General features: G+C 43.7%; 1 protein-coding gene across 1 annotated transcript in view; it reads right to left on the reverse strand.

The window, feature by feature from the left end:
* SMT1 (sterol methyltransferase 1) overlaps nt 1–20051 on the reverse strand; it is a 117074-nt gene that overhangs the window by 46130 nt on the left and 50893 nt on the right. Inside the window, exon 5 of the mRNA XM_086515054.1 lies at nt 15670–15725. Within this exon, the coding sequence (XP_086371180.1) occupies nt 15670–15725 (56 nt within the window). The remainder of the gene's footprint in view (nt 1–15669; nt 15726–20051) is intronic.

The following is a 20051-nucleotide window of genomic DNA, read 5'->3' on the forward strand; positions in this document are numbered from 1 at the left end:
CAGGGGCGATCCGTATCTGATGATACCCACTCTTTAAGTCTATGCGACTAAAGACACTTGCACCCTGCAACTTATCAAGTATATCATCAATCCGAGGGATCGGAAAGCGATTCTTGATCGTGATCTTGTTTAAAGACCTATAGTCTATGCACATTAGAAACGTGCCATCTTTCTTCTACACAGTAGAACTGGAGAGCAGTAGGGTGAAGCACTTGGCCGTACTAACCCTTTCTCTAGGAGCTCGTTGACTTGCTTCAAAATTTCCTCTTGCTGAGCAAGACTCACCCGATAAGGTGGTTGATTGGGAGGCGAGCTACCAGGTATGAGATCTATGCGGTGATCTTCCGGGCGTACCGGAGGTAGTTCATCAGGGAGTGTTTCAATGGAACAGTCTTCGTACTTTTCAATAAATTGAAAACGCTTAATTTCCAGACTAGAGAGAGAATCCCCACTAGTTTTATCCTTCTCATGTGCAAAAATCAAGTAAGCAAAAACACACTTCTTCATTTCTTTCTTAATGGAGATATGACTTACAATTGGGAACTGCCAATCTCCTACATCAGCATGAATCTCTATTTTCTTACCCCCATGATCAAAAGTGAGGGTCTTTTCCACATAATCGGGGACAGGTGTCATGTGGAAGTGCCATGGCATACCCAAAATGATATCACATCCCTCGATGGGTGCCATCAAAAATGATTCGCGGTCCTTGTACTCGCCAATCCGAAGATTGAGCTGTCCTTGCACGGGAGTTGCATTGGTTGTCAACCCCTCGAATGCCGATCCGGATGTAACCGGTGTGCCAAGCTGAGCCGGTGTGAGCCACAAACGTTTTGCAGTATCCAGGGAGATGAAGTTATCTGTGGATCCTGGATCATAAAGAATCAATACTCGCTGTTTGTTCGAAGACCCCCAGCCCTTCAGAAGCTGACGCTTCCCTTTCTCCGTTTCTGTGTTTCCTTGAACATCTGGAATAGAGTTCGAGCTTGGTGGAGCGGGTTCCTTCCTTGCTTTATCTTGCCTCGTAGAGGCTTGTTCTTGCCGTTGCTGCTTTAGCGGGCAATCCGGTTTCATATGTCCTTTCTCGCCACAGTAGAAGCATCTTCCTTCCTCTCTGAAGGTTTGAAGTTGAGTAGGAGAAAGATACTTAGTTCGCTTGCCATAGCCCTCTGGCTTCTTAGAATGATCATAGTCCCTAGATGGAGGATGTTTTCTTCCTTGGCCCCCTTGGTCATCGTAGACCCCTCTTTGTCTCGCACGGTAAGTGCTATGCTCCATTTTTCTGAGCGTCCCAGTTGAGTGCAAATCCTCAGCAATGATTGCTGACTCCATCATCCTCTGAAGAGTGTCATGCGGATACACTTTCATACTCTTTCGAAGCTGCGGTTGGAGACCTACTTCGAACTTTCGTTTCTTTTCCTCGTCGGCAATCTTCATGAAGGGAGTGACCTTCAGAAGAACCGACCAATACTTGTCCACATAGGTCGTGACTCTCTCATGTTCCTTCTGGGCGAGCCAGTCCCATTCCTTCCGTATGTCCTGCTCGAAGTCAGGCGGAAGAAACTGTTCATAGAATTCAGAATTGAATCTCTCCCAAGTTCTAACCTGAGAACCTTCCAGAATCTTGGCTAACCACCAATTACTTGCCGTTTCCTTGAGGTGCATCCCCACATGGCGCAATTTGGATCTTTCTGTGAAGTGCCCATTGGTAAAGGCGACTTCAAACTGTCTGATGAAGGACAGTGCTTTGGAGATATCTCTCCGTCCGCTGTAGGTTTCGAACTTGATGTCCTTGTCGCCCGATTTGAAGACTCTCATGCGATGTTGAGACTTGCGACCATGCTTCTTGAATCGAGGCTTATCTTTGGGTTGATGTAGGGTAGTCATAGTAGCGGCTTCCTTCTTCTGACGAGACGATCGAGAAGTAGAAGTATAATCAGTAGAGTAAGATGGAGATGAGATAGAGATGTCCTTGCTCTCGTCTAGCAAAGAGAGCGCTTTTTCCTGGCCTTTCCTTGGAGTAGGCTGTTCATTCCGATCCGAAGATCCTTTGTGCACCTCGGCACGTTCTTCTTCTCTTTCCTCCTGTGGTCTCACGCCAACAGTGTGGTCTGGATGCCCGGCTGCATCGGTTCCATTCGTTCTCTTCATTCCGCCCAAGAGCTTTTGGGCATCTGGCAGTAGTAAGATTTGTTGCAAATCCACAAGCTGAGCTCGCACTTGTTGAAGCTCCTCTTCAACGCTTCTCCCTTGGCTCGACATGGTTCTTCCCGTTCTTCCCGGAATCGTCCTTCTTTGCAGACAAAGAGAGGAGTCCGAGCTCTGATACCACTGTCACAAAACGGGAGCGTAGACGAGCACTTAGAAATCTGAAAAATAAAATACTTTGCAAATGTGAGAGAAGGGAGAAGATCGACACAGTATTGGGGACCAGAAGATGGGCTCGTCCCCCCCCCCGTCAAGAGTATTCTTTATTCAGGGAGAATTCATGTACAAGCACGAGAACCCCAGGAAACCCCTCTGTTCTGTAATCTTAGACCCGAAGGTCGTTCTTTCCCGTAAAAGGGCTTGGGCACAAGGCCGTTCTTTCCCGTAAGGGACTTAGGCGCGAAGCCGTACTTTCCCGTAAGGAACTTAGACGCAAAGGTCGTATTTCCCGTGAGGGACTTCCCGTGAGGGAGGATTCCTACAAAACAACCACACAAAGCAATAGCTCGCAATGCGTATCAACAAATTATACCTGTAGCTCCTTGCTCGGAAAAGCGACTTCCGTACTCGGTCGTCACACGAACACTTCCTGAATTTCCTTCGCAATGACTGCTCCAAATTCTCGGCGCTAACTCCTCCTGCTGCTCCTGGCACGTGTGTAAAACTGGAATGCTAACTGCCCTTTTATAGGCCCTTGCACCCGGCGGGAATAGGAGCCGAAAAGCAAAAGCCTGGCGCCCCTAGCGAGAGGAGAGAGAGAGATCGCTGAATTCAGCCCTGCGTAGCTTATTAGCGCTGGTTTTTTTTTTAGAAGAGCCTTGCTTTATTTTATTATAAGAGGGTTGGTCACTTAAAAGTGACCGGCCACTTTATAAAATAAAGTGTGAACCTGTTCAAACTTTACAAACCACTCAGTAAGTTAGAAACAATGCGACACAGACACATTCCAGGCGTCCCCGGGTGCAGAACACGGCCACAGATGCAATGCAAACACAGACTCCTCGCGGGAAAGCATCTTCCCTCCCGCGAATGTTCCTGCTTTTCGTAAAAAGCTTCATTGAACCCATCTTTATTCTTGTGCTTGGTTTCTTACGCGTATTTTCTTACTCAGTTCGGATTTCCTCCTTAGCCTACGGAATGCCCCCTTACTGATGCACCCGTCACCCATCATGTGACGCATCAGGGGCACTCGTAACCCGGCCCTTTCCACCGAACTTATGGAAACTCCTTCGCGATGTTTACCGTCACCCATCAAATGACACATCAGAGTTGTCCGTTCTTGAAGGCACTTCCTGTAGCTACAATCTTTTAACAGTTCTTAGTGTACACAATAAAATATCCTAGAAAAAGAGATTAATCATTAAAAATATTTAAGAAAATAGTCCAATTAGCAACAAAGATTACCCTTGTACATAGAGGAAAGACTCATGTCCTTGATATAAAGCTTAAAGGCGAGTCTGTTCCAGTTGTTTCTGCTTCTGCTATTTCATCTGTAATAAAGAATCATCTTTCTGCGTACTTGATCTTTGCAAAAGAAGTACCTCAAGTTGTATCTAATTTGTCTACCTTAGATAAAGACAGGTCAACTTTTTTGAGTGGTTTCAGTGATTGTTTTTCGGACTCTTTGCCAGGGGAATTACCTCCTGAGAGACCTGAGGATCATAATATAGATCTTGTGCCAAGTTCTAGTCCACCGAATAGACCACCATACAGGGTTAGTGCAGCCCAGCAGAAAGAGATTATGAGTCAGGTCAACAAGCTTTTAGAGAAGGGGCTGATTCAGCCCAGTTCATCCCCTTTTTGTTCGCCTGTACTCTTAGTGCAGAAGAAGGATGGTTCATGGCGCATGTGCATTGACTATCGCGCCTTGAATAAGAATACCATCAAGAACAGATTCCCCATACCGAGGATAGATGACATTCTTGATCGGCTTGAGGGAGCGTCATTGTTTACAAGAATAGACCTAAAGAATCGATACCATCAGATACGCATTAGGCCAGAAGATGTCCATAAGACTGCGTTCAGGACAACATTTGGTCTCTATGAGTTTCTTGTCATGCCATTTGGTCTCACAAATGCTCCTGCCACGTTTAATAGAATGATGGACAGAATTTTTAGACCACATAGAAACTTCGTGGGTACCTTCTTTGATGACATGATTGTCTATTCGAAGTCTGAAGAGGAGCATAGGGATCACTTGACTGCAGTTTTCAATGAGTTACGTAAGAACAGGCTACTCATTAATGCGAAGAAGAGTGAATTCTTTTTGCAAGAGATTCACTTCCTTGGGCACATTGTTTCAAAGGATGGGGTACGCATGGATCTTGCTAAAGTGGAAGCAATTAGGTCATGGCCAGACTTGAAGTCCGTACATGACATTCGCAGCTTTCTAGGCTTATGTTCCTACTACAGGAGGTTCATCCGAAATTTTGCTGAGATTGCTTCTCCACTCCATGCACTACAAGGAAAAGGAGTTACTTTCAAGTGGACAGCCAAGGAAATTTTAGCGTTCAAACACTTGAAAGAGAAGCTGACTTCAGATCCGGTAATCATTTTGCCAGATCTCTCGAAACCTTTTGTGGTTCAGTGTGATGCGTGTGGACATAGTCTTGGTGCAGTTCTAATGCAGAATGGCCGAGCAGTCGCATATGAGAGCAGAATTCTTTTGAAGACTAAAAGGAACTTGCAAGTCTATGAGAAAGAATTGCTGGCAGTAATTCATGCTCTCACTAGTTGGAAACACTATCTGCTAGGGGCTGATTTTGTTGTCCAAACGGATCATCAAACCTTGCGATATTTTCTCATACAGACGAAGTTGTCTGAGAAGCACATGCGATGGGCAAACATCTTGTCAATGTTCCATTTTCAGATTGTGCATGTGCAATGGAAAAAGAACGTGGTGGCTGATGCATTGTCACGAAAGCCCCAAATTTCAGCAGTGTCAATTCCGTACCATTGTGAACTAGACGAAATGAAGACACAATATGCTGAAGATTCAGATTTTGCAAGGATCTATGACCGGCTTGTTGATGGGCAACATCATGAGCACTATATGTGCTTAAGAATGACTTTCTCATGATGCATGGAAAGTTATGCGTTACTAAACAGTTACGGCCAAAGATTTTGATGGAAAGTCATGCTCCACCTTATGTTGGGCATCGTGGAATTGATGCGACAGTGATGAAAGGGGTTGAGGCATTCTTCTATTGGCCAGCTTTGCATCAAGATGTTGACACATTTGTAAGATCATGCTTAGTATGCCAAAAAGTCAAATTTGACAGACAAAAGCAACCGGGATTGTTGCAACCATTGCCGATCCTAGATAGGCCATGGGAAAGCATAGCAATGGACTTTATCTTTGATCTTCCAAGGACGCAAACAGGCAATGATTGGATTTGGACTATTATTTGTAGGTTCAGTAAGCAGGCCCATTTCATTCCTGTGAGGAAGAAGATAAAGCCAAAACACATGGTCAAGATATTCATGAGCAATATCTTTAAATACCACGGGATGCCTCAGTCAATTGTCAGTGACAGGGATCCACGTATGACGAGTCTTTTCTGGAAGGCATTGTTTGAGAACATGGACACTACGCTAAAGTTCTCTTCTTCGTTTCATCCACAAACTGATGGACAGTCTCTTCTTCGTTTCATCCACTACGCTATTTGGTGAAGTTCAAGAAGTATCCATCGTTGGATGCCAAATGGATGGAAGAGTCTGAATTGGTTGATTCACCTCAGCTATTGCAATTGTATCTTGAAGCCTTTCAGATGCAACCCACAGTGACTTGATGTAACCGTTTCTGGAGCAAGGCAAGAGTATGGTTCATGATGCTCAAGAGAGTAGTTAAGCAATTGTATCTACTCTTTCCATACAGAATTTAGCTAGAGAAGTTTGTGCTTGAGAGTACACTAGAAGACTTCTATGCTTGATATATGTGTCGTAGCCAGGTTGCTGGGATTGTTTAATCGTCCAACGCTACATTTCCGGAAGCATGTATATCTTGGATTCCCATCATAGAATATATGTGATATCAGGAGATACTGCATGTATTATTGGCATGCAAGCGAGGTCGCTTGCAGTATTTCAAGGGTGGGGTGTGTCACCAGGAGGTGTATATTTCTTGTTGCCTTCCGTAAATAAGTACTAGATATTTTTATTTATTTTTATTTTTACTTATTTTCCCCGAAACCCTTGAAAAGGTGCAAGTGACATTGCATGGCCAGTGTGAAACGGCTGTGGCCGAATAGGTTTCTTACAGTGGGAGTCTGGGTCGGTCAGTCTAGGACTGGTCGGGCCAGTTAGCACTGAATTCTGATGAGTATGGAAGCCTGTGCGCGCCAAATGAAGTCTGGGCCACTCGGAAAGTCACTTATAACTTTATAAGCCAGTGGGAACTAGAGAATTAACTCAAAAGGGGCAAACTAGACACATGGCGGCTCCAGGCAGTTTTGCCACTTCCAGCATGAAGAAGGGGCAACCAATTTGAGAGGGGAGGCTGATTTGTAAACACAAGTGAGCTACAGCGTGTGTGTGAGTAGTGGGTGCAGGTCTACAGCTTTAATGGAAAGCTTCCCTTCTCTGTCTCATGTAGCGCGATGATTTGCTCTCGTGCATCTCTCTCCCCCCTTTGGCACATATGGTAATGCCCCACTAGATGGGCTACTCAGATGAACATGTACAGTTCTGGGGGTTTATGCGCGTTTGCCAAGGCAAGAGCCTTCTGAACAAGAACCGGATTAGCTAGTTGCTAATCCCCCACAGGTACGCACAGTTCCATCGCGAAAGATTGCGAGTTTGGAGAGTTTTCTCGTGTGAAAACTCGTCCGATTCACAGGGGAACTGTCCCATTGCGTGCGGGAGCCCTTGGGACACTCGTAGGCGTATTCCCTCCGCTAAAAACGATCCGAAACAGCGAATTACAGCCTGCTGTGTTTTTCTGCAGGTTTAGGGTTTCGCACCTAAACTGCAAGGAAACCCCGGGGGAGCCTCGTGAGAGCCTTGGGATGCGTGTACAAGCTTTTGGGCACCCAGCAGTGAAAAACAGGGAATTACAGCCCGCTGAATGTCTATGACAGCTCACCAGAAAGCTTCCAGATAGCGAGGGAATCCGTCCTAGACAGGTGCTTTTGAGCTACAAGGGTTTTTGCGCCGTAATGCTGCCAAAATCAGGTCGAAAACCTGCGTTTTCAGCCCTCGCCAGGTTTGGACAGCTTTGTGAAAGGTTGTGCGAAGTGGTCGGATCGTCTACCTTAATTTGAATAAAGAAATACCGAAAGGGGCGCCAGTCTTTGGGGCATACAGGGTGTCGGTCTCGTGTGCGCAGTGACATTCTAGTCGCTGGATGCAACTATGTTCTCTTCCCTTCTCAGTGCTCTGTGTAAAGTTAACAGGTAATTGAAATAGTACCGCCCTCTACGTTGTACACGCCGGTTATATCTAGTCCCAAAAGCTGGCTCCCAAAAATGCCAGCACGTTTCACCAAAATCCGCACAGCTACCACGTCATCAGCGCAAAACGCGGGCGTCTGTACAATTGCCACATATCAACATTTACGCAAGGTTATTTGTGTGTGTGTGTGTGTGTGTGTGTGTGTGTGTGACTCCCTTCATTTTTAGGCCCCATCGAACGAGGTCCCAGAAGTTGTTGGGGGTTAGGATTTCAATCCTAACCCTACATTAATAATTGGGCCACTCGACGAGACTTTGCAAGTTCGTAAGTCCTTCTACTTCTTCTGCTTTTGTTAGGGTATAGGCCCCACGGTCGAAATGTGCATGTTATCTAGGGTTAGGGCTAGCATGCCCAACCCTCTACACTTCAACAATTTGTGACATCCCCCTTCTTGAAAGACGAGTAATCGGCCACGATTACATACCTGCAAAACAACTCAAGTTAGCTCAAAAATATATGAAGATCATTCCAAGGGTCATTCACTTTTCCATATCCGAGCCCTTGGTATTCCGGCGTAGCAAAATTAGCCATCACACGCAGACCGCATGTAACGGGAGTGAGAAAAGAATAGACAAAACAAACTTTTAAGAAATCCAATAACAACTTAATTGAAAGAGATGCACGACACACGAGACGCGGAGTGGCAGAGTTCCACCCCAAGAGAGCATTGGCCCCAAACCCTGGCCCCCCTTTCGGTATTTCTTTATAATGCTTTAGCTCGATACACGAGACATAGAGTGGTGGAGTTCCACCCCAAGAGAGCACTTGCCCCAAACCCTGGCACCCCTTTCAATATTTCTTTATATTGCTTCAACTCAGAACACAGGAGGTGGCTCCGCTCCGCTCTTGCTCCCGCAAAGATGCCAAAGACGAGAGCCCACCCTCGTCTTTGAAGGCTGTAGGCCCAAAAGCTGTTGTAATCACCCTCGATTATGCCTACAAAATCGGACATAAGACAAACATCAATCCCTAAGTACCGATGCACTAGACGGCACAATTCTAGCACTTACACAAAGACGACAGTCATTGCAACTTTTAGGGTCCTGTCCGATAAGGCCCTAGGATCAGACGAACCCTCCTGACACTTCTGGAACGGGAGGCAGCACAGGAAATTCGAATGGATCAACAGATCAAGAATACGGGGAAGCTCGGCCTACGGAGTATCAACTAATGGAGATGCAACGTCAACAGCAGGTTGACGATTGCGCAAAGCAGATGCTCCAGTTTGCGAAGGATCCACACTATGCCAAATTTTTGGCCCGGCACCCAATTGATGAAGTGCACACTAATTGGCAGAAAGCCATTGATACCCCAATAAAGTCAACCCTCAAGAAACCTCTTGTCCCAAGGATGTTTACTGAAGATGATTAAAGTTCAAATGGCTTTTTATTTCCTCGTGTCCCAAGGATGTTTACTGAACTTTTGGGGACAAAGAAGCAATCGAAGAAACGCAACAAGGGGACTGACTACCCTGGTTATTTGGGATGTCAATCTTCTTTTGCAAGTGCAAGAAAACGGAAGAAGCATGTATGCTTCGAAGGATTGTTCAATTCGTCCTCATCTTCCTCTGACAATTCGGATATCTCTTCCTCTTCTGATTCGAGTGATGAGGACAGAAAGGGCAAGAAACAACAAAAGGACTAGAGATTTGGAAAGAACAAGAAGAAGGCTAAGAAGAACATACCATACCGCAGATCCAGACATATTTCTGACAGTTTTGATGAGAATTCATCCTCTTCTGAGAGTTCAGACTCTGATGACCACATGTTTTATTCAAAGAAGAAGCAGTTTTACGGAGCCAACCAATATGATTTTCTCAAGGACAAGGACAAAAAGACCAAGGAATTCAAGGAGGGTGGACAAGCAGTAAAGTTTAAAACCTTTTTAGGGTTTTGAGATGCTCCTAAGGCTTTCGCCTTTATTCAACAGTTTGACATAGCGTTGCTTGGAGGGCGCTACTCAGAGCACTCCAAAATCAGGAGAACAGCATCAATTTTGAAAGGAAATGCACGAACATGGTGGTCCACTCTCCTTATGTAGAAATCCGAGTCCATTCAGCAACTGATGGGAAATGCTAAGCAAGGATTTTCTATGCATTCAAATAACCTGATTTACCCTACTAATCAACTTTTGACTACAAAGACCGGACAGAATTTCACAAATGATACCAGAAGAAGAAGAAAGTTTCAAAAAAAGAAGGATGCACAACCCCGACTGATCGAGGAACAGAAATCAGAATACCTCAAGGAAGGGAAGTGCTTTGACTGTGGAGAACAAGGACACATCTCTGCAAGGTGCCCCAAAAAGGCACAGAGAGCACAACCAAAAGATAGGCCAGAGAGTTCTAGAGCAACCACAGAACATGACAGAAACGGAAAGATGAAAGAAGGACTGGTACCAGAATGTAAGAGGACCGACCCACATCAGATGGATGAAAGCACAAAACTTTGTCGCGCATGGGGCAAAGTACGAGATCAAGAAGTCCTCATCTTCTTTGACAGAGGCGCCAAGGCAATTTTATTTCACTTGAATTGGCGGCTCAACTTGGAATTATGCCCGACAGAATGGGGCCACAGGCGGAGGCAGTTCTAGCGGCACCCGGACGGGATGTTTCCATTACACCTGTCATTGGCAAACTCCATTTGCATTGTCGGGAGTATTTAGGACACGAGGACTTTTACATCATGCCTTTGGAAGGGTGTGACGTCCTCCTAGGAATCCCTTGGTACCACAAGAACAACGCCGTGGTTGATTATCGAGCCTTGTCACAGTTTCACTTCCAGATTGTCCATGTTTAGGGAGAGAAGAATTTGGTGGCAGATGCTTTGTCTCGAAAGCCGTTGGTTCTGGCTATTTTAGCGATACATCATAGGAGCTTCGAGGACCATCAGAGTTTGCGCTACTTCTTGTCACAGAAGCAGCTATCGGAAAAGCAGATGCGGAAAGCTACTTTGAAGCATGAGAAGGACAGAAAAATTGTACTTGATGTAAAACTGAAGGGAAAGTCCGTCCCACTTGTATCGGCTTCGGCCGTTTCCAAATTAAGGAAATCAAGTCTTTTTGTTTACTCGATCTTCTTGAAAGAACTGAATGATGAACAACGATCAAGTATGTCTAAATTGGAAAAGGAACGACAAGAATTTCTGCGCACACAGGCTGAGTGTTTCTCGAAAGGCCTACCACGCGAGTTACCTCCACCTCGTCCTCAGGACCATACAATTGATTTGATTCCTGGAAGTACACCACCGAATTGGCCACCTATCGAGTTAGCCGAGCCCAGAATGAAGAAATAATGCACCAAGTAAAAGAACATCTAGAAAAGGGTCTCATCCAACCTAGCACGTCACCTTTCTGTTCTCCGGTATTGCTAGTACTAAAGAAAGACAGATCTTGGAGAATGTACATTGACTATAGAGCTCTCAATAAAATCACCATTAAAAACCGATTCCCTACCCCAAGGATCGATGATATTCTCGACAGACTAAAGGGATCCTCTTGTTTTAGCAAAATTGATCTGAAGTGTGGATATCATAGGATCCGAATCGCTGCGGGGGATGTCTACAAGACATCTTTTCGGACAACCTTTGGTTTATACAAATATCTGGTTATGCCTTTTGGACTTACAAATGCTCTAGCAACATTTAATCGAATGATGGATAGGATTTTCCAAGAGTATCGATCTTTTGTGGACACTTTCTTTGACGACAAAAAAGTTTTCTCCAAGAATGAAGCAGAGCACAGACATCTTCTACTACAGGTCTTTCAAGCATTGCAAAAACATAGACTGGTTATCAATGCGAAAAAGAGTGAATTTTTCTTCCCGGAGATACAATTCTTGGGACACATCGTCTCAGCAACAGCAGGAGTGCAGATGGACTCAGCCAAAATTGAGACTAATCGTGATTGGCTTGACCTAAAGAATGTTCATGAAGTACGAAGCTTTTTGGGCTTGTGCTCTCGGCGGTTCATTCAAATGTTTTCAGAGATTGCTTGCATTTACTGACTCAAAAAGGCGTCCCTTTCACGCGGGGATCTACAGAGGTTATTGCTTTTCAAACCCTCAAAGAGAAATTGACTACACTACCCGTGTTGGCTTTGTCAGACATGCAAAAGTCATTCGAAGTTTATTGTGATGCTTGTGGTCGTAGTCTGGGAGCAGTTTTGATGCAAAAAGGACATGTCATTGCTTACGAGAGCAAGATGTTTTCACATCCGGAGTTGGTAGTACAGATTTATGAAAAAGAGCTATTGGCAGTTATCCATGCTCTTACATAGTGGTGACACTATTTACTTGGAGCTGATTTCACAGTCTTTACAGATCATCAGAGGTTACGCTACTTCTTGTCACAGAAGCAGCTTTTGGAAAAGCAAATGCGATGAGCTAACATCCTGTCACAATTTCACTTCCAGATTGTCCATGTTCAGGGACAGAAGAACTTAGTGGCAGATGCATTGTCTCGGAAGCCCTTGGTTCTAGCTATTTCCGCGATACATCACCGAAGCTCTTTTGATATTTGTTTTTATATTAATGCTTGAGCAAAGTATAACACCCGAGGGACCTCTGCTCTCAGACTCTACGTCCAGATGCTCTGAAGTGTGAGGCCCCTTGGGTCTATTTATTCTTACAAGGAATGCCCCAAAAGCTTCTAAACTTAAAAGCAAATAGTCCCAAAAGCATCTAATCAAAAATCTGCCCCAAAAAGCAATCAACGCAATTTGCAGAATTTCGTACGATAGCCACGTCAGCATGCCAAGCATATTGCGAAAATCCGTACTGCTGGCCACGTGACACTTGTCAACGCAAATCGCGGGTCCTACCGTACAGCCTGCTGTATCAGCATACCAACGCAAATTATGGTGGTGCCACATCATTTGTCCTCTGTCCCAGGCAGTACTGCCACATCGTCATTTTGTGACATACCCCCCCTTTTGAAAGAGTTGTAATCGCCCTTGATTACGCCTGCAAAATCAGACATAAGCCATAAACCAGTTCAATAGACACTGACTCTAAGTACCGACGCACTAGATGACACAAATCCAGCACTTATACAAAGACAACAGTCACATCACATTCAGATTATATCACATAGGATCCATTCTAATCTAGAACCATGATTCTTGGCAACATATTTAGCAATCGCATCTAGATCCGCACCAGACCTCACTGATGTCCGATTAACTAATCCCATATTGCGATCATGTCCATAGATTCGATTCTGATCTAGGACCATGATTCCTGGCAACGTATTTAGTAATCGCATCTAGATCCGCATTAGATCTTACTGATGTCGGATTAACTAATCCATATTGCGATCATATCCATAGATTTCTCGAGATCAAAATGTTGCAGTCATTTAGTCAATTATTCCATCTGCACTCAAACACTGTCATGTACGAGTAATCGAGGATCCCAATCTATCAGTCAAACACTGAGTTCATACTAAACATAGTGTTTCAATCATTCAATTCTAGCTATGTGGCCATCTCATCCCGCGGGAACTCTTGATGCACTCACAACAATTCCATTCAATCATTCATCATGATTCAAAATTCATGATTCGTATCGCTATCAGGTTCATTCTGGAGCTGTCATCGCTCCCAATTCGTCATCATCATCGATTTCACCTGTGATCTGCACACAAATAGCAAGTTAAACATTAATTTCATATATAAATCAGATTTGGAGAATTCCTATTTCAAAGTTCTTCATTCACACACTTAGTTCGTACTGAACATAGTGTTTCAATCATCTAGTCATCTCATCCGTCCAAAAGTCTTGATGCACCTAGATCCATGTGTAGCAATCTCATCCCGTAGGAACTCTTGATGCGCTCACCACAGTATCCAATCATCTCATTCATATGGAAATCTTGATATACTAGAATCATTTATCATCATTCAAAGTTCATGATTCTTATCTCGAATCATGATCGGGTTCATTCCAAAGCTGTCGTCGCTCCCAATTTGTCATCATCTTATTCTCCATTTCACTTGCAAAACGGGTAAAATTTTAAGCAAATGGTTCACCTCGTTGCAAAAGAGTCAATGTCCAATTCCATGTTTCCAAATGCTTTCATATGCATGTTTCTCGCTCCTACTACTTATCTGCACACAGACAACAAGATATCAATATCCCTTTCAATTTCCTTTCCAAAATTTGTTCCGAAGCAAGTATCTCCTCGCCCTGTAATATTTCGTTTGAGAGGTGTTATCTCTAGCAGATTCTACACGAGAACACATGTGTAATCTGGGATTCTTTATGACTTATGCCTTGTAGGACAGAGCAATGAAGACAGGAGTGCGTCCGATGCACGATGAAGTAAGGGTGGGAGTGGCTAATAAGTCCGGGGTTAGGACACAAAGATTTTTCAATAACAATTTCCAAAATTGTCCCCAAGTGCCCTGTCTGCTCTTTGGTAGGACCGGTAAGCTTTGAGAAAAGCATATGCCTGATGCTTTGATACCACTCTCACAAGCTTGGGCACCCCAAGTCGGAAATCAGGCACAACACACGAGAGAATCACTTATAATACTTCACGACTTTAAAAATTGAGTCAACACGGCCCGACGTAGTTCCATGCCTAGAGGTATTGGCCCCAAAATTTGACGCCCCTTTTGGTATTTATTTTTATATTAATGCTTGAGCAAAGTACAACACCCAAGGGACCTGTGCTCTCAAACTCTGCGTCCAGATGCTCTAAAGAGTGAGGCCCCTTGGGTCTATTTAGTCTTACAAGGGATGCCCCGAAAGCTTCTAAACTCAAAAGCAAATAGTCCCAAAAGCATCCGGTCAAAAATCTACCCCAAAAAGCAATGAGCACAATTTGCGGAATCCCGTACACCACGTCAACATGCCAGCGCATATTGTGAAAATCCGTACAGTTGGCCACGTAGCACCTGTCAGCGCAAATCGCAGGTCCTGTCGTACAGCCTACCACATTAGCATACTAGCACAAATTCCAAGCATATTAGTACAGCCTGCTACAACGTCATCTGTCCTCTGTCTCAGGCAGTACTACCACGTCATCATTTTGTGACACCGTGTGTCAACTCTTTTGAGCATGGCAATTAAAAGTACTCAAATAATTTATGTATTTTATAACTTTGTAAGGACTTGTGAATTTTAAAGTCTCTTTGTGGACATTTTGGGCCAATGTCTATAAAAGAGAGGCCAAGGTGACATTAGTCGTCAAACTGCAACTATGTGGAATCTGGATGGCTCGGAGAGAGTGCGTAAACTTCGACAGTTGTAACTTCGACATTTGGTCAATGAAATAAAATACCGCTAGGGGTAAGTGCTTCTAAGAGTGGAAATTTGCTATTATGTGTTTCGTCTTTGGTGTAGTTCAAGTTAAGTTTGTTGTTTTATATTCAAGTTCAACAATGTTGCAATGATTTACCACCTTGTCAAGTGCCCATTACAGAAAGATGCCATCGATCATCCTATGTCACCATTTATGATCATTATACGTTCATATTCATACAAAATTCATGATTCATGTCCTCACTCTGGACTCCACTCAACTCCTCAATGGTCAAATGATGTCAATCATTGTGCTTCAACATGACCTGTCACCCTCAAGCATTGAAAGTGCCATAATGCTTGAAGAACCGTAGCATGCCCAATAAAGAATCACATCCCGCGAGTCCAATAATGGAGGAATCCACCGGATCATTGATCTTCTATCCTTCAATCTCATTCCCTCAATGAGCAGAGTCAAGAAGTGGAAAGTAAGCCTAACTATGATGGAGTACAATCCAAGGAGAGCAAGTCAACATGTACAAAAATTTTCAACAAAAACCCTAACTTTTTGCCGCAAACCCTAATTTTTCAAGATGGACGGAACGAAATCTTTTCGTGTCAATGCAAAGGACTTGATCTGAGCATCAAATGATCTTATTCCTGTACATAAAATTGTACTCGAAAGATGCTTCTCTACCAAGAATGAAACGTTATTCATCTACTTACTGTGTAAATAATCATGGAGAAATAAGAATAGCATATTAAACCTGAAGGCTGCAATCTCCCGTAAAGGTCCGCCAATCCCACAGCCTACATCTAACACCTACAAAAAACAAAGTTTTTCCTGTCAATAGCCACAAATACCATCAACAGCTCAAAAATCATAGCTTCATGGTATTTTTTTGTCAAAATTCACATAAAATATTGCTTTGGCATTAAAACCTCTCGTGTCCTTTGTTAACACCATAAAAGCATACATACAATCTCATTTTGACATGTATTAAAATCATGCAACACCTAAATCCAACACCATGAAAGCATTCATACACTCAAATTTTGACACGGATTAAAATCGTGTAGCACATAAATCTGCTTCTCATGAAACTTTTCATTGAAGTGCAAAACACATGCATGCTTTGATAACCACTCACATTCACATGATTTCATTCTACCATAACAAAAGAAAATCCGAGTACCAGACAACAACAGATAAAACCAATTCAACACTTACTCTCCCTCACCCTAATTCAAAACTTGGCCACTTATCACCAAGCATAAGAGCGGCAATTCATGCCACAGCTAGGCCGATCTACCCAATAGAGCTAACACTTCAAAGAGATGGTTGAAACTCTGCTCAAGGCCAGAATCAAGGTAGACCAGCCAGGATGGATGACAACTGCCTCCATCCGCCACAAAATGGCTATAGCCAGATTGGCAAAGGGTAAGAAGACAATATATGACCCAGACACAGAAGTACCATCCACTTACTTCCTACGAAGAAGAGATGTTGATTTCCGCAAGAGGCAATTTAGAGATTAATTATGAAGGATAATGCAGCCTCCAAGACTCCACATAAACCATCATTCATCTCATATTCTGGTGGTGCATAATGTGCAACAATGGAGAACACTTCCCAAATGCCCCAATGCCATGTCTCGCATCAAAGAAAATGGGAGCTAATTTGGATCACTGCTAAGGTGCAAAGTGCAGATGGGAAGATAGGCTCAGCATCTATGGGTGAGTTCAATAGATGCTTTTGCAATCGATGGCTATCTGATAATTTGGATTATAGAGAGAGGGAGCTCTTCACTCTGATGATTATATTTAAAAAGTGTGATTCCAAGAGAAACTAGAAAATAAACATAGTTCTCTAGTCAAAGAGGATTAAAAAGCCATTTTGTGTGTGTGTGTGTGTGTGAGTGTGTGTGTGTGTGTGTGTGAGAGAGAGAGAGAGAGAGAGAGAGAGAGAGAGAGAGACTTTCATCTACGTTAACGCAGATGGATTGAAGGTTAGTTCAATGGTCTAAAAAGCCTTGAGTGAAGGCGCCTAATCGTAATGAAGACGGCCCACTGAGAAAGAGAAAAAGAGAGATTCCATCTAGGTGTAGTGCTTCCCGCATAGAGTGCTGAACAAACCTGAGACACAACTTGAAACTCCAACATATTGAACGAAAGAATACCTAATAGAGACACATGATAGGTGGAATTTGTCAAAGATCATTGGCCTAGGATAGTGTCCCTAGCAATATTTCTTTCTTTTCTTGATCAAGCAAGCTGCACTCACTTTTTGCTCGAAGACTACTCTTAAAACTAGCAAAATATGATTCCTCTTCTATAGCTCTTGTTGTTAAGAAGAAACTCTCAAAAGTAAAGCTTAAAACATCTTATGCATAAGAGCACCTTGTGCACCTATTCAATAAAAGAATGTGCACAAAACTGCATCGTAATCAGCTAGGGTCTACAAAGGATTTCCATTACCTGAGCTGAAAAAAGCGAGCAAAGTGAATTAGGATTTAAAAATCACTTAAAAGTCCCTTAACCTTTTTAGGCTAGTGGTTCAACTTTCCTTGTCCGCTCGGCCATTTCTCTTCCAGTTTGACACGCCACATCATCGCTTTGTGACAGATGGACTTTCAAAACCTTCTTTTCAAGGGTCATGTGTTTTCTCTCTTCATTGACTTGTTAACATTTTTTGTAGCAATAACACGGTCTCTCATCTCTCCCCGTGTTTCAACCATGCTTTGTGTGATTGTCTTTATCTCTTTTATTATGATGCAATATTAAAGTTTTGAACTCTAGGGCCAATTTTCGTAAATTGCACTGACCATGCTGACTTGACAGTTGTATGGGATCCCGGGATTTGCGTGGACCATGATGACATGACAGTCGTACGAAATCCCGTGATTTGTGCTGCTATGATGACGTGGCAGGCTGTACAGATTTCGGCAATTCACACTGCTGGCAGCTTTTGGCAGTTTCGTGAGCTTTTGACAGGAGATGCTTTTGGGGATTAAGTGCTTGGCTTTGCTTTTAAGCAACCCTTGTACTGCTTACAAGGAGCCCTTGGGGCCTAACTCTGCAGAGCATCTTGACATAAGAGTCTGAGAGCAGAGGACCCTCGGGAGTTGTACCATTGCGACATTATAATAAAGAAATACCGAAAGGGGCGCCAATCTTTGGGGCCAATGCATCTGCACACGAAACTCCGTCGTGCCATGTCGACTCTCTCTCTCTCTCTCTCTCTCTCTCTCTCTCTCTCTCTCTCTCTCTCTCTCTCTCTCTCTCTCTCTCTCTCTCTCTCTTTATATATATATATATATATATATAAGTTTAGTGATTTTACAATTTCTATTCGTGTGTAGCTATTGATTTCTCGCTTGGAGTTTTTAAGCCTGTAACACAATCTCTTTGCTACAAGCAAAATTAATTTCAAGCAGTTCCGTCTCAAAATTGCTATTGACCACAATCTTACAATGTGCACACACATAAGATGTAACGGACTTGGGCACCCCAAGTCTAGAATCTGTCGCGACACGAGAGAGAGATGCTATGAAAATACTTCACAATTTTAAATCAGAGTTCAATTCAAGACGACACGGCCCGGTATAGTTCCGTGCCCAGAGGTATTGGCCCCAAAACCTGGCGCCCCTTTCAGTATTTCTTTATTATATTAAATCTTGAGCAAAGTACAACTCCCGTAGGGGTCCTCTACTCTCGAACTCTGCATCCAGATGCTCTGAGAAGTGAGGACCCTAAGGGTCTATTTATTCTTACAAGGGATACCAACAGCAGAGCCCCAAAAGCAATTAAACTCGAAAGTCAATAATAATTTGTAAAAGCAACTGATCCCAAAAACTGCCAAAAGCAGTCAGCGCAAATTACGAAAATTCCGTACAGTCTATCAACGCAAAAACAAGGACTGCCTGTATAGTCTACCACGTCAGCTTGCCAACGTAGAATCCGGAAATCCGTACAATGTGCCACATCAGCATCCTTACTGCTTGCCACGTCAGTCGTACTGCCCGGGTGATCATGCCACGTCATCACTTTGTGACATGTCCCCCTCTTGAAAGAATTATAATCGCCCTCGATTATGCCTGCAAAACAGACAGAGGCAAAAAAAACCAGTTTAGTAGACACTAACTCTAAGTTTCGTTTCCTTAGGCGTGCCTTCTCAAAAAGTAATCGTCTTCCTTTAATTTCAAGTCTTGTTGATGCAATCTGCTGCCCCTAGACTTCTCTAAAGCCTCGCAGACCTTGGCAAAAGCAGTGAGTGTCCAAGTCCCTCGGGTACTAATCGGCTTCAAAAATCTTGTCTTTAGTGCTGAGAAAGAGCGGAACCTTCTAAGAACCTTCAATTATCTCAAATGGCGCCTTCCCCGTCGACGAGTGAACCGTGTTATTGTAGGCAAATTCCAAGTGTCACAAGACGGGCACCACGTGCCAATAGAAAAGAACAGACTAAACAGACTTTTAGCACTTCAAACAACAACTGAACAGAGAGAGAGAGAGAGAGAGAGAGAGAGACGACACTCGACACGGAGTGGCGCAATTCCACCCCAAAGAGTATTGGCCCCAAACCTTGGCGCCCCTTTTGGTATTTCTTTATATTGCATCAACACAGTACAAGCCGGTACTCCAAACTCTGCACCTTCTCCAAGAAGCATGCCAGAGAATGAGTCTTAGCCTCATACTTAAAGGCCCTTGGCCTAAAAAGCAATTACAATGAAAAGCCTTCAAACTTAAAAGCATCTGGTCCAAAAGCAAAGCCAAAAAGCTGCCAACGTAAATCACGGAAATCCGTACAACTTACCACGTCATCAGCCAGCGCAATTTTCAAAAATCTCCCGGCTGTCCTTAGGGTTAGGGTTAGGGTTAGGGTTAGGGTTTCTGCAATTTTAGGGTTAGGGTTTCCAGAATTAGGGTTTGCAGATTTGAGGGTTAGGGGTTTGCAGGTTTTAGGGTTAGGGTTTCCAGAATTGGGGTTTCAGCAGTTAGGGTTTCTAGCAAAAATTAGGGTTAGGGTTTCTGCTCTTGGCAACCACGTCATCACTTTGTGACACTTCTTCTCTTACTTGTTCTTCTTAGGGTTTAGGCCCCTCGGCCGGTAGCTCCGTTCTTCAGTAGGTCGACACGTCAACGGTTTGTT

The sequence above is a fragment of the Adiantum capillus-veneris genome, chromosome 6 (genome assembly GCF_014529385.1).
Source record: "Adiantum capillus-veneris isolate H3 chromosome 6, ASM1452938v2, whole genome shotgun sequence".
Lineage (NCBI taxonomy): Eukaryota > Viridiplantae > Streptophyta > Polypodiopsida > Polypodiales > Pteridaceae > Adiantum > Adiantum capillus-veneris.